At 42.0% G+C, this 15,466-nt stretch overlaps 1 protein-coding gene across 2 annotated transcripts in view; it reads left to right on the top strand.

Annotated features, from left to right (window-relative positions):
* The window catches only part of LOC110537153 (zinc finger protein GLIS3), a 37,175-nt gene extending 22,366 nt beyond the window's left edge, over positions 1-14,809 (top strand). For both annotated transcript variants that reach the window (XM_021622972.2, XM_021622971.2), the window contains 6 exons: positions 3,922-4,032; positions 4,564-4,705; positions 5,973-6,105; positions 12,676-12,842; positions 13,911-14,093; positions 14,199-14,809. In XM_021622972.2, coding sequence (XP_021478647.2) covers positions 3,922-4,032; positions 4,564-4,705; positions 5,973-6,105; positions 12,676-12,842; positions 13,911-14,093; positions 14,199-14,332 — 870 coding nt within the window. In that variant the 3' untranslated portion in view covers positions 14,333-14,809. The remainder of the gene's footprint in view (positions 1-3,921; positions 4,033-4,563; positions 4,706-5,972; positions 6,106-12,675; positions 12,843-13,910; positions 14,094-14,198) is intronic.
* The last annotated feature ends 657 nt before the right edge of the window (positions 14,810-15,466 follow it).

Raw genomic sequence — 15,466 nt, 5'->3', positions numbered from 1 at the left:
TTATTTTTTTAAATACCTTCCTCACCATCTTAAATAAGCATGCCCCATTCAACAAATTTAGAACCAGGAACAGATATAGCCCTTGGTTCTCTCCAGACCTGACTGCCCTAAACCAACACAAAAACATCCTATGGCATTCTGCATTTAGCATCGAACAGCCCCCGTGATATGCAAGTTTTCAGGGAAGCTAGAAACCAATATACACAGGTAGTTAGAAAAGCCAAGGCTAGCTTTTTCAAGCAGAAATTTGCTTCCTGCAACACAAACTCAAAAAACTTCTGGGACATTGTAAAGTCCATGGAGAATAAGAACACCTCCTCCCAGCTGCCCACTGCACTGAGGATAGGAAACACTGTCACCACCGATAAATCCACTATAATTGAGATTTTCAATAAGCATTTTTCTACGGCTGGCCATGCTTTCCACCTGGCTACCCCGGTGAACAGCACTGCACCCCCCACAGTAACTCGCCCAAGCCTTCCCCATTTATCCTTCTCCCAAATCCAGTCAGCTGATGGTCTGAGAGAGCTGCAAAATCTGGAACCCTACAACTCAGACGGGCTGGACAATCTGGGCCCTTTCTTTCTAAAATGATCTGCCGAAATTGTTGCAATCCCTATTACTAGCCTGTTCAACCTCTCTTTCGTGTCGTCTGAGATTCCCAAAGATTGGAAAGCAGCTGCGGTCATCCCCCTCTTCAAACGGGGGGACACTCTTGACCCAAACTGCTACAGACCTATATCTATCCTACTCTGCCTTTCTAAGGTCTTCGAAAGCCAAGTCAACAAACAGATTACCGACCATTTCGAATCCCACCATACCTTCTCCGCTATGCAATCTGGTTTCAGAGCTGGTCATGGGTGCACCTCAGCCACGCTCAAGGTCCTAAACGATATCTTAACCGCCATCGATAAGATACAATACTGTACAGCCATCTTCATTGACCTGGCCAAGGCTTTCGACTCTGTCAATCACCACATCATCATCGGCAAACTCGACAGCCTTGGTTTCTCAAATGATTGCCTCGCCTGGTTTACCAACTACTTCTCTGATAGCGTTCAGGGTGTCAAATCGGAGGGCCTGCTGTCCGGGCCTCTGGCAGTCTCTATGGGGGTGCCACAGGGTTCAATTCTTAGACAGACTCTCTTCTCTGTATACATCAATGATGTCGCTCTTGCTGCTGGTGAGTCTCTGATCCACCTCTACGCAGACGACACTATTCTGTATACTTCTGGTCCTTCTTTGGACACTGTGTTAACAACCCTCCAGACAAGCTTCAATGCCATACAACTCTCCTTTCGTGGCCTCCAATTGCTCTTAAATACAAGTAAAACTAAATGCATGCTCTTCAACCGATCGCTGCCTGCACCTGCCCAACATCACTACTCTGGACGGTTCTGACTTAGAATATGTGGACAACTACAAATACCTAGGTGTCTGGTTAGACTGTAAACTCTCCTTCCAGACTCACATCAAACATCTCCAATCCAAAGTTAAATCTAGAATTGGCTTCCTATTTCGCAACAAAGCATCCTTCGCTCATGCTGCCAAACATACCCTTGTAAAACTGACCATCCTACCGATCCTCCACTTCGGCGATGTCATTTACAACATAGCCTCCAATACCCTACTCAATAAATTGGATGCAGTCTATCACAGTGTCATCCGTTTTGTCACCAAAGCCCCATATACTACCCACCACTGCGACCTGTACGCTCTCGTTGGCTGGCCCACGCTTCATACTCATCCACTGGCTCCAGGTCATCTACAAGACCTTGCTTGGTAAAGTCCCCCCTTATCTCGCTGGTCACCATAGCAGCACCCACCTGTAGCACGCGCTCCAGCAGGTACAGTATATCTCTCTGGTCACCCCCAAACCAATTCTTCCTTTGGCCGCCTCTCCTTCCAGTTCCCTGCTGCCAATGACTAGAAGGAACTACAAAAATCTCTGAAACTGGAAACACTTATCACCCTCACTAGCTTTAAGCACCAGCTGTCAGAGCAGCTCACAGATTACTGCACCTGTACATAGCCCATCTATAATTTAGCCAAAACAACTTCCTCTCATCCTACTGTATTTATTTATTTATTTATTTAGCTCCTTTGCACCCCATTATTTCTATCTCTACTTTGCACATTCTTCTACTGCAAATCTACCATTCCAGTGTTTTACTTGCTATATTGAATTTACTTCTTTTTTTTTACTTTTACTTGTGTAACTCTGTTGTTGTATGTGCCAAACTGCTTTGCTTTATCTTGGCCAGGTCGCAATTGTAAATGAGAACTTGTTCTCAACTTGCCTACCTGGTTAAATAAAGGTGAAATAAATCAAAATAAATAAATCAGCATTTGTGGGTTTGATTACAGGCTCAAAATGTCCAGCAACAGAACTTTCTTCTGAAACTCATCAGTCTATTCTTCTTCTGAGAAGTTATTCCATGCTATTCCATGCAAAAGATTGCCAAGAAACTTAATAACTCCCTTCATTGAACAGCTCAAACTGTCTGTAATCAAAATATAAAGAGGAGTGGAAGGCCCTGGTGCACAACTGAGCAAGAGGACAAGTACATTAGTGTCTAGTTTGAAAAACAGACTCCTCACAAGTCCTCAACTGGCAGATCCATTAAATAGTACCCGCAAAACACCAACGTCAACAATGAAGAGGCTACTCCAGGATGCTGATCTAGGCAGAGTTGCAAAGAAAAATCCATATTTCAGACTGGCCAATAAAAAGAAAAGATTAAGATGGGCAAAATAACAGACACTGGACAGAGGAACTCTGCCTAGAAGGCCAGCATGCCAGTTGCCTCTTCACTGTTGTCGTTGAGACGAGTGTTTTGCGGGTACTATTCAATGAAGTTGCCAGTTGAGGGCTTGTGAGGCGTCTGTTTTTCAAACTAGACACTAATGTACTTGTCCTCTTGCTCAGTTGTGCACCGGGGCCTCCCATTCCTCTATTCTGGTTAGGGCCAGTTTGCGCTGTTCTGTGAAGGGAGTTGCTGATGCTCCAGATACTCAACTAGTCTGAAGAAGGCCAGTTTTATTGCTTCTTTAATCAGAACAGTTTTCAGCTATTCTAACATAATTGCAAAAGGGTTTTCTAATGATCAATCAGCCTTTTAAATTGATAAACTTGGATTAGCTAGCACAACATGCCATTGGAACACAGGAGTGATGGTTGCTGATAATGGGCCTCTGTACGCCTATGTAGATATTCCATAAAGAAATCAGCTGTTTCCAGCTACAATAGTCATTTACAACATTAACAATGTCTACACTGTAACTCTGATCAATGTGATGTTATTTTAATGGACAAAAACTATGCTTTTCTTTCAAAAACAAGGACATTTCCAAGTGACCCAAAACCTTTGAACGGTAGTGTACATATTACCTCAATTACCTTGACTAACCAGTGCCACTGCACATTGACTCTGTACCGGTACCCCCATTTGTTACGATTTTCTTCTTCCTCCTCTGAGGAGGAGTAGGAGAGATCGGACCAATGTGCAGAGAGGTAAGTGTCCATGTTGATACTTGATTATCACAAGAACACTAAATAAAATAACAAAGGAGAATGACCGAAACGAAAACAGTCCTGTCTGGTGTAGACACAAAACAGAAAACAATCACCCACAACTCAAGGGTGAAAAACAGGCTACCTAAGTATGGTTCTCAATCAGGGACAACGATTGACAGCTGCCTCTGATTGAGAACCATACCAGGCCAAACACAAAAATACCAAATCATAGAAAAACTAACATAGACAACCCACCCAACTCACACCCTGCATTTCACTGTAAGGTCTACACCTGTTGTATTCGGCGCATGTGACAAATAACATTTGATTTGAAAACACACATTGAAAGCCAAAAGTTGTTGGTTTTGTGACTATTTACATTTTGTGTCTGTGTGTTTGTGCAGAAGCCGTACGCGTGTCAGATCCCTGGTTGTGTAAAGCGCTACACTGACCCAAGCTCCCTGCGCAAGCACATCAAATCCCATTCCTCCAAAGAGAGGCAGTTGAGGAAGAAGGTCAGTATGGAGCTGCCTGGACTCTGCTCTTAACAGTTATACCTGATAATCAGCTCCATCACACTTTGCAGTCAAAGTGTGACTGCAGTCTCAATGTCTATTTAGACTCTTTAGACACACTCTCACTCTCTCTCTTTCACTGCCTCTTAGTTTCCCCATTTACTGTACGTGATGGGGACACTTCTGTTGTATCACAAACACATTCCCTCGTACAGTACACTATGCCTACACATAATATTGTATACATCTTCTCTAGTTAGTTGATTTGCTTTGCTGCGTTGTAATACTCAGACTATTAAAGTTCCTGTTGATAAAAATCATCCTCATTAACTCTATCTTCGAGTTAAGGTTATGTAACCATAGATACTGTACAACCAGCCACAGGAGGTGAGTTGTTTCTATTTTTAAAAAATTACAGTTTACAAATGCGCGCTCCCACATTCACAGCTTATTTCATTAGCAAGTGACTTTATTCTCTGCTTGCATTTATGCTGATCTCTGTACATCTGTTTCTATGTGATTGGTCTTAAGCTGAGGTCATCTATTGACATGAGCCAAGAGGCATTAACGGACTGTCTAACCATCCAACCCCTGCTACCCAGCCTCTCTCCTCTGGACATGATTAACAGCAAGCTGGGCCAATCACCAATACCTTCCCTAGATCTCTACACAGGTAAGCATTTTTCACATGCATTGATGGTGCCTTTAGGACAGTAGTTCTGGCAAATATGGCCTTTCTAGAATGTGAAAGCCATGGTTTCGTACACTTTATATACAGAAGTATATGGACACCCCTTCAAATGAGTGGATTCTGGTATTTCAGCCACACCCGTTGCTGACAGCTGTATAAAATTGAGCACACAGCCATGCAATCTCAATAAACAAACATTGGCAATAGAATGGCCTTATTGACGAGCTCAGTGACTTTCAACGTGGCACCATCATAGGATGCCATCTTTCAACAAGTCAGTTCGTCTAATTTCTGCCCTTCTAGAGCTGCCCCGGGTCAACTGGAAATGCTGTTTGTGAAGTGGAAAGTCTAGGTCAACTACTCAGCTGCAAAGTGGTAGGTCACCCAATCTCACAGAACAGAACCGTAGAGTACTGAAGCGAGTAGTGTGTATAAATCAAATCGTCTGTCCTCGGTTGCAACAATCACTACGAGTTTCAAAGAAGAACTGTTCGTTGGGAGCTTCATGAAATGGGTTTTCATGGCCAAGCAGCCGCACACAAGCCTAAGATCACCATGCACAATGCCAAGCGTCGAACTGAGGGGTGTAAAGCTCGCCTCCATTGGACTCTGGAGCAGTAGAAACACGTTCTCTGGAGTGACGCTTCACCATCTGGCAGTCTGGCGGACAAACCTGGATTTGGCGGATGTAACTGTAACGTTTGGTGAAGGAGGAATAATGATCTGGGGCTGTTTTTCAACAGTTTTGGGAAGGGCCTTCCCTGTTTCAGCATGACAATGCCCCCGTGCACAAAGTGAGGTCCATACAGAAATGTTTTGTTGAGATCAGTGTGGAAGAAATTGACTGGCCTGCATAGAGCCCTGACCTCAACCCCATCAAACACCTTTAGGATGACTTGGAATGCCAACTGCGAGCCAGGCCTAATCACCCAACGTCAGTGTCCGACCTCACTAATGCTCTTGTGGCTGAATGGAAGCAAGTCCCCACAGCAATGTTCCAACATCTAAAGCATTCCCAGAAGAGTAGAGGCTGTTATAGCAGCAAAGGGGGAACCAACTCCATATTAATGCCCATGATTTTGGAATGAGATGTTCGACGAGCACATACTTTTGACGAGGTGTCCACATACTTTTGGTCATGAAGTCATGTTCTTATACTCCTTAGTTTGAGTCTGAGTTAAGAGGCTTATGCTGTGTGTAGCATTGTTCGGTGTATCCATATCTCTCCTTTGTTGTCTGTGTTTGATAGATCTGCTGACCAGTGGGCAGTCTAGCCACTGTGTGTCTCTATCCATCCCTTTCCCTCGAGCTGTTCCACAGGGCCAACCCTCCTCAAACAGCTCACACCTGGCTCTGCTGCGCCCCCAGCAGGACAGTTATAGGTATACAGCCACACAGCATAAAGACTACTATTAGTCTTCTAGTCTTTTCTTTTTTTTATTTAACCTTTATTTAACTAATCTATTTGAGTTCACCACATATGTTTTTTCAGCTGTGAGGCAATTCTAGAGTTTGTTTATTGTTGTTGCCGGTTTTACATTTATATGGGGAGGGAACTTTTGCATTTAGGATAAACAATTATTATTCGTAAAATTGTGTTTTTCCTATGGTTAGATTATTACAATTCATAGGCAGCTGTCACAACCTGGACCATGCTAAACTTCCCTGACTTCTGTCACAAAGTATGTGTTGCCGTTGTGGTTATGTGGAAATAATTTTCTAAGACATTTATGGTGAGACCATTTCCATTTTAAAACTATATGTGCCTAATATACTGTAATTCTGTTTTAAATGTAAAAAAAGTGTAAGAGAAAGTCTTGAACTAGAAAAGTGGATACCATTCATCATAGTTATATTTAGTCACATATTTATATCGCTGTAATGAAGTATTCTCACCATAAATGCAATAATCAATTTATAATAAACCAGTGGATGCGGCTGAGGGGAGGACGGCTCATAATAATAACTGGAATGGAGTTTAATGGATGGAACGGAGTGACTGGAATGGTATCAAACACATGAAAACCATGTTTTTGATACCATTCCATTCACTCCATTCCAGACGTTATTATGAGCCTTTCTCCCCCCCAACAGCCTCCACTGTAATAAACATATAGGAGAAGGAGTCATACAAGGATGTCTATAATTGCATTCAATGTTCCTTCCTTGAGACTGAGAATTCAGTCATTTTTCCAGGTCTTGTGTAAAGTTTGAAGAACTTATATTTCATGTGTTTCACAGTTATGACAAGTGCTGGCTAATGAACGTTCTGAAGTCATTGCCTTAAGAACTGTCTTTCAGTCTCACTCCCAATGATTTATCAAATCGAATGTTTTTGGTCACATACACATGTTTAGTTGATGTTATTGCGCGTGTAGCGAGATACTTGTGCTTCTGGCTCCAACAGTGCAGTAATATCAAACAAGTAGTATCTAATATATACACTAGATGACTGACAGGGGGCGCTGTTTTGAAGCCCTCGCAGCTCTATCTTGGCACCACCGCCGGTGTAAAAAGAGATTTTGGAAGCTATAGAAATGCATTTTTAATGTCACCATTTGTTTTTGCCACCTTTATTCTATTACAGACACCTTAATGCATACTTTTAAATGATATTATGTAAGATAAACATAAAGATAAAAAAACATATTACATTTTTTTTACTTAAAGTATAATTTTTTGGAATGTTCTGTTACTGTCCTCACTACAACAACAAAATACTTAAATATATGTACTATATATACAAAAGTATGTGGACAACCTTTTCAATTTGTGGATTCGGCTATTTCAGCCACACCCGTTGCTGACAGGTGTGTAAAATTGAGCACAAAGTCATGCAATTTCCATAGACAAACATTGGCAGTAGAATGGCCTTACTGAAGAGCTCAGTGACTTTCAACGTGGCACCGTCATAGGATGCCACCTTTCCAACAAATCAGTTTGCAAAATGTCTGTCTTGCTAGAGCTGCCCCGGACAACTGTGCTGTTATTGTGAAGTGAAAACCTCGGAACAACAACGGTTCAGCCGCGAAGTTGTAGGCCACACAAGCTCACAGAACAGGACTGCCTAGTGCTGAAGTGTGTAGCGCGTAAAAATCATATCTCCTCGATTGCAACACTCACTACCGAGTTCCAAACTGCCTCTGAAAGCAACTTCAGCAAAGAACTGTTCATCAGGAGCTTCATGAAATGGGTTTCCATGGCCGAGCAGCCACACATAAGCCTAAGATTACCATGCACAATGCCAAGCGTCAGCTAGAGTGGTGTTTAGCTTGCCGCCATTGGAGTCTGGAGCAGTGGAAACATGTTCTCTGGAGTGATGAATCACGCTTCACCATCTGGCAGTCTGACGGACGAATCTGAGTTTTGCGGATGCCAGGAGAATGCTACCTACCTCAATGCATAGTGCAAACTGTAAAGTTTGGTGGAGGAGGAATAATGGTCTGGGGGTGTTTTTCATGGTTTGGGCTAGGCCCCTTAGTTACAGTGAAGGGAAATCTTAACGCTACCACATACAACATTCTAAATTCTGTGCTTCCAAATTTGTGCCAACAGTTGGGGGAAGGCCCATTCCTGTTTTAGCATGACAATGCCCCCGTGCACAAAGTGAGACCCATACAGAAAGGTTTGTCGGTGTTCGAAAAACTTGACTGGCCTGCACAGAGCCCTGACCTCAACCCCATCAAACACCCTTGGGATAAATTGGAATGCCGACTGCAATTCAGACCTAATCGTCCAACATCAGTTCTCACCAATGCTCTTGTGGCTGAATGGAAGCAAGTCCCCGCAGCAATGTTCCAACATCTAGTGGAAAGTCTTCCCAGAAGAGTGGAGGCTGTTATAGCAGCAAAGGGGGGGCTAACTCCATATTAATGCCCATGATTTTGGAATGATATGTTCGACAAGCAGGTGTTCACATACTTTTGGTCATGTAGTGTATAATTTTGTCTTTGTAGTATTCTATTCATTCTACTGCTCCTTAAGGGGACTTCAAAGCATCTCACTGACCAATACATAGCTTCAGCAATCGAGGGTTTATATACATCATCGCTCTTTCCCCTTCTGGGTTACCGATTAACAGCGTTCTTGGTACTCTGCAGGGGACAATTATATCTTTATATAGTGACAGACCTTACCTAGTCCTGTTGAAATCTACACTCCCTTCAACATACTCTATTGATGGCTCCTGGCAGATACTTTTTTTCTGTCTCAGTGTGTCTAAGACATTGACAGGCAGATACAGTAGGGGTGTATTTAGTCAGCCACCAATTGTGCAAGTTCTCCCACTTAAAAAGATGAGAGAGGCCTGTAATTTTAATCATATGTACACTTCAACTATGACAGACAAAATTATTAAGAAAATCACATTGTAGGATTTTTAATGAATTTATTTGCAAATTATGGAAAATGAGTATTTGGTCACCTACAAACAAGCAAGATTTCTGGCTCTCACAGAAATCACTTTAAGAGGCTCCTCTGTCCTCCACTCCATTACCTGTAATAATGGCACCTGTTTGAACTTGTTATCAGTATAAAAGACACCTGTCCACAACCTCAAACAGTCACACTCCAAACTCCACTATAGCCAAGACCAAAGAGCTGTCAAAGGACACCAGAAACAAAATTGTAGACCTGCACCAGGCTGGGAAGACTGAATCTGCAATAGGTAAGCAGCTTGGTTTGAAGAAATCAACTGTGGGAGCAATTATTAGGAAATGAAAGACATACAAGACCACTGATAATCTCCCTCGATCTGGGGCTCCACGCAAGATCTCACCCCGTGGGGTCAAAATTATCACAAGAACAGTGAGCAAAAATCCCAGAACCACACGGGGGGACCTAGTGAATGACCTGCAGAGAGCTGGGACCAAAGTAACAAAGCCTACCATCAGTAACACACTACGCCGCCAGGGCCTCAAATCCTGCAGTGCGAGACGTGTCCCCCTGCTTAAGCCAGTACATGTCCAGGCCCATCTGAAGTTTGCTAGAGAGCATTTGGATGATCCAGAAGAAGATTGGGAGAATGTCATATAGTCAGATGAAACCAAAATAGAACTTTTTGGTAAAAACTCAACTCGTCGTGTTTGGAGGACAAAGAATGCTGAGTTGCATCCAAAGAACACCATACCTACTGTGAAGCATAGGGATGGAAACATCATGCTTTGGGGCTGTTTTTCTGCAAAGGGACCAGGATGACTGATCCGTGTAAAGGAAAGAATGAATGGGGCCATGTATCGTGAGATTTTGAGTGAAAACCTCCTTCCATCAGCAAGGGCATTGAAGATGAAACGTGGCTGGGTCTGACAATGATCAGCATGACAATGATCCCAAACACACCGCCCGGGCAATGAAGGAGTGGCTTCGTAAGAAGCATTTCAAGGTCCTGGAGTGGTCTAGCCAGTCTCCAGATCTCAACCCCATTGAAAATGTTTGGAGGGAGTTGAAAGTCCGTGTTGCCCAGCAACAGCCCCAAAACATCACTGCTCTAGAGGAGATCTGCATGGAGGAATGGGCCAAAATACCAGCAGTGTGTGAAAACCTTGTGAAGACTTACAGAAAACATTTGACCTCTGTCATTGCCAACAAAGGGTACAAAGTATTGAGATAAACTTTTGTTATTGACGAAATACTTATTTTCCACCATAATTTGCAAAAACATTCATTAAAAATCCTACAATGGGATTTTCTGGATTTTTTTTCTAATTTTGTCTGTCATAGTTGAAGTGTACCTATGATGAAAATTACAGGCCTCTCTCATCTTTTTAAGTGGGAGAACTTGCACAGTTGGTGGCTGACTAAATACTTTTTTGCCCCACTGTATGTGTTTTAATGGCATCACTGATTGCATAATGTTCGACTCTCTGACAATGTGTCAGACAATGGTGAATAGATGGTTATATTTCTCATCCATCCCGTTAATGTGGTTTGGTTTTTTAAACGTGTTCACATCTACTTTCTGTGAAGAGAACCTGCAGGCCCAGTTGCATCTGTTGGGCAAGCAACTTGCTATTTTCTATTCACTTTGATTTCCCGTTGGCACAGTCCCTGTAGCCATGACTGATTCAAATGCCTCTCCCCTTTTCTCTATTTTTTTCTCATCTGCAACAAATAAGTACTTAAACATTGGTTGTCATGGCTTTATGGCAGTAGGCTCATAGTTAGAATAATCTGATTAAAATAAAGCACACTTTTCTCCCATTGTGAAAGACTCCAATAGGCTTTTTGTGGCACGCTGCATCTCAGCTGTGAAGAGAGTTGTTGAGAAGAGGTTTTACAGGTTGGGAATTGCCAGCAACACTGTTGCCTGTTCAGCTCACAAAAAAACATAACTTTGTCCATGCACTTCAAAGACGGTGAGAAGGAGGGTTTTCTGTCGTTTTGGGCAGCCAGATGCTCATGGCTTCTCACTGACACTGATTGTCCTGGTAGCAGCGGTAGGCCGCAGCATTCACCACAGGATTCTAGGTACACAATCAGCCATTGAAAGCGTTGGTCATTGGTCTCAAGGGCCTGCATTAGTGGAAGCTATAGGCACCAACTTGAGTGGCTCAGGAATTCAATAAGTGAATCATAAAATCTGAAAAATACCATTCAGAGGCTGTGGGAAGAGAATTGCTGTTATTACCTTTCTAGATGTTAAATCGATTGTAAAATCCCTGTTGACATTTTCTTCACTGCCTTTATGTGATTTTGTTATTCACTCATTCAACCTGTTCATCGTTATTCCCTTAATCAATTGCATTGTAAACACCTCAATTATTTTAATTACACTTGTGCCAGTAAGAAAAATGAAAAAGGTTTACAGCTACACAATAAAAGCATTCAACCAACTCATTGTTTTGCCTTCTGAAGCATTTTCTTATCTCTTACTTTCTGATGCTTAGTTTGGGAAGAAAAAAAAATCCAGTCTGGGCAACAACAAAAAAACAAACAGGTCATTAAGATTTCTCTCACATTCCGTCTGCTAAATAAGAAACTTCTATCTGTGCTTAGTTCAAATTGGTTATTTAAAGTCGGTTAAGTGTGCTATGTTACTATGCCTCAGTTACGAAGTAGCTGCCTCTTAAACAGACGTCTTCTTGTCAGTGTCTTTTGACTGAAAGAGCTGCCAGTAGTTTGAGGCAGAGTGGAGTTCACGGCATCATGATATTGTGCAGTCGGTATGCAGATTAAATTATAGTGAGCTCCAAAAGTATTGGGACAGTATTGGGACAGTGACACACTAAAATAATTGGTTGGATGCATTTGCTATTTGTTTTGGTTGTGTTTCAGATTATTATTAAATAAGAACATAATATGTTTCTAAACACTTCTACATTAATGTGGATGTTGCCATGATTACCGGGATTATGATATTTGTATGTCTAACTTTCTCACTCATCATTATTCACGATTCATTCAAGATTATCCGTAGGCTAATCATGGAAACATCCACATTAATGTAGAAGTGTTTAGAAACATATTATATTCTTATTTACAACAAAAGTGACTCCAAAATGACACCATATAATATTTACCATTTATTTCTATTGGGCACAAAATAATCTGAAACACAATCAAAACAAATAGCAAATGCATCCAACCAATTATTTTAGTCACAAGCTTGATGTTGGCATTGCGTTCTATGAATATGGGACCAAATGCTTAACGTGTTACTACTTTAATACACATAAGTGAATTTGTCCCAATACTTTTGGTCCAATAAAAGGGGGGGGACCATGTACCAAAAGTGCTTTAATTTCTTAACGGTTCTCCCAATATGGATGAAAATACCTTCAAATTAAAGCTGGCAGTATGCACTTTAACCTCATAGTCATTGTATCGTTTCCAATCCAAAGTGCTGGAGTACAGAGCCAAAACAACAACAAATGTGTGACTGTCCCAATACTTTTGTAGCTGACTGTATGTCTCATTTTAACAGCCTGATATTCACTATATTTGAAACATTTCAGGTTTGTTGATAGGTCCACCCACCAACTCAACCCTGGGTCCCACCAACACCAACTGCCTGGCCCCTCCAGTCCTCACACTCACCATCCTACTGTCTTATCCCTAAAGACCAGCACACCCCTGAATCATCCCAGTCACACTCCTGTAGTAAACACAGACCAACACCCAGGTAAATGACACCTACTAACTACAGGCACCTCATATGTTCGCTGCATCTATTATGTGTAAATGTGCTGAGTTGGTGATATCCTTCATTGGAATGTCAAAAGTGACATTCGATAATGCATCACAGAGATCTTCATAGAATTACACCTGCACCTACAAAGGGGCTTCGCTTATTGACTGTGGAAATGTGCCTGGGGAAAGAAAACAATGGTACAATTCCTCTGGGAAATGTATACTCCGCAATGAGAGTTATTGTTTGTTTTATTATGAAAAAGTCTATTAAAGAATTGTGTGGGTGGTTTGACATTCTGTAGGTTGATCTTGGCTTATTTCTATCAGTTGTGCAGCTGGTGGCTGATGTTATTCTATGTAGGAAAGAAGAAGCAGCTTCACTCTCAATCATAGCTTAAAATGGATATCACTTTTTCCCTACTGGACAGCAGTACTTAATGTTGACAAGGTGTTCACACAAGCACGCTGTGCACCATTTCTGTTGTTTTTATATATCAGATGAATAATAGTTCTTCAATAAGATGCCATGGTGATTGTAATGGTTCATAGAACTTCAACTAACTATTATTACTTTTATCTATACCGTATTTAGAGAAAGATATGAACTCTGGGTTTAATATGTCTATGTATGTATGTTCCCACTGGGCACACACTTGTTGAATCAGCATTGTTTCCACATAATTTAAATAAAGTGTTGTTGAACCAACATGGAAAAGACATTGAATTGACATCTGTGCCCAGTGGGTTGCCTGTTTGTATATAATGTTTTCATGTTTATTGTTCACCTGCCCGGGGACGTAGATTATGTAAATGAGCTGTTAGCTCTGGTGCAACACATCACCTCCCACTTCTGAGACTTTTATGTTTTGTTGTAAATTGTCCCTGTTCAAATCAAATGTATAAATTAAATTAAAATAAAGCCAAGTTGCTTCTGAAGAAATAAAAATTAATGAAGATGAAAATAGGGAAACATCAGAGAATGAAAACAGATACTACAGTCTCCCCCTTCATCTATTCAGAAATTAAAATAACAAGAAGTACCTGTTCTTTTCCTCCTCAGGTTTTAGTGGTCAGATCCAGATGGTGTACTCTCCATTATACAATAATGGTACACATAAATACACCAAGCAGACAAACTCCTGTCACCTGATGGAGATCCCAGAGTTTGATGATAGCCTTTCTCAAACATTCCCAACTCAGAACAGACTAGACATCTCCCAAAGAGCTCTGTCTGGGCTCACAGGTAATAAAGAGACACAAAGGACAATACAGTACATTACGGATCAACATGCATTCATTTGCATCTATCTTATAATAATGACTCTGTGTGTTATTGTTGCATCCACAGTATATGACCTGCAGGGTGCATCACAGGATCTGCTTGTTAACCCAGTGCCAGTGATGTCAGAGGATGCTTATTTACATGTCAGTGCAGTGGACCGTTGCCCTAGCCAGCTCTCCTGTATCTACACTGAGGAGTGACGTCAGCAAATCTACCTCTTTTCTAAAACAGATACTCTGTAATACAACTCGTGCAACAACTATATTGTTCTTCAGCAACATGTTCCTTGACATTGACCTGAGTGTGATGCCCATCTTGGGTGAGAACTGTAGACAAAAGGGGACATTTAGTAGCTTTAATTAAATTGGCAAAATGAACATGTCCACATCACTTATTAACTGATATTAGTCAATGAACATTGTTTTCATCATGGCAAGTCATGATAATTCTGACATCTTAGATGCTGTCTTCATTCAAGTCAGTATCATCAGATCTCAGAGTCTAAGCCCACAATGAAAGTGCCTCCTAAAGATTGTATATTGAGATTTAGAGGATGTTTTTATGTTTATGTTCTGAAAGAGCTGCAAAACCTGGACCCGTGCAAATCAGCTGGGCTTGACAATCTGGACCCTCTATTCCTGAAACTATCCGCCGCCATTGTCGCAACCCCTATTACCAGCCTGTTCAACCTCTCTTTCATATCGTCTGAGATCCCCAAGGATTGGAAAGCTGCCGCAGTCATCCCCCTCTTCAAAGGGGGCGACACCCTGGACCCAAACTGTTACAGACCAATATCCATCCTGCCCTGCCTATCTAAGGTCTTCGAAAGCCAAGTCAACAAACAGATCACTGACCATCTTGAATCCCGCCGTACCTTCTCCGCTGTGCAATCTGGTTTCCGAGCCGGTCACGGGTGTACCTCAGCCACGCTCAAGGTACTAAACGATATCATAACCGCCATCGATAAAAGACAGTACTGTGCAGCCGTCTTCATAGACCTTGCCAAGGCTTTCGACTCTGTCAATCACCGTATTCTTATCGGCAGACTCAGTAGCCTCGGTTTTTCGGATGACTGCCTTGCCTGGTTCACCAATTACTTTGCAGACAGAGTTCAGTGTGTCAAATCGGAGGGCATGCTGTCTGGTCCTCTGGCAGTCTCTATGGGGGTGCCACAGGGTTCAATTCTCGGGCCGACTCTTTTCTCTGTATATATCAATGATGTTTCTCATGCTGCGGGCGATTCCCTGATCCACCTCTACGCAGACGACACCATTCTATATACTTCCGGCCCGTCCTTGGACACTGTGCTATCTAACCTCCAAACGAGCTTCAAT

The sequence above is a fragment of the Oncorhynchus mykiss genome, chromosome 12, assembly GCF_013265735.2.
Source record: "Oncorhynchus mykiss isolate Arlee chromosome 12, USDA_OmykA_1.1, whole genome shotgun sequence".
Lineage (NCBI taxonomy): Eukaryota > Metazoa > Chordata > Actinopteri > Salmoniformes > Salmonidae > Oncorhynchus > Oncorhynchus mykiss.
This window is presented reverse-complemented; position numbering and strand designations above follow the sequence as displayed.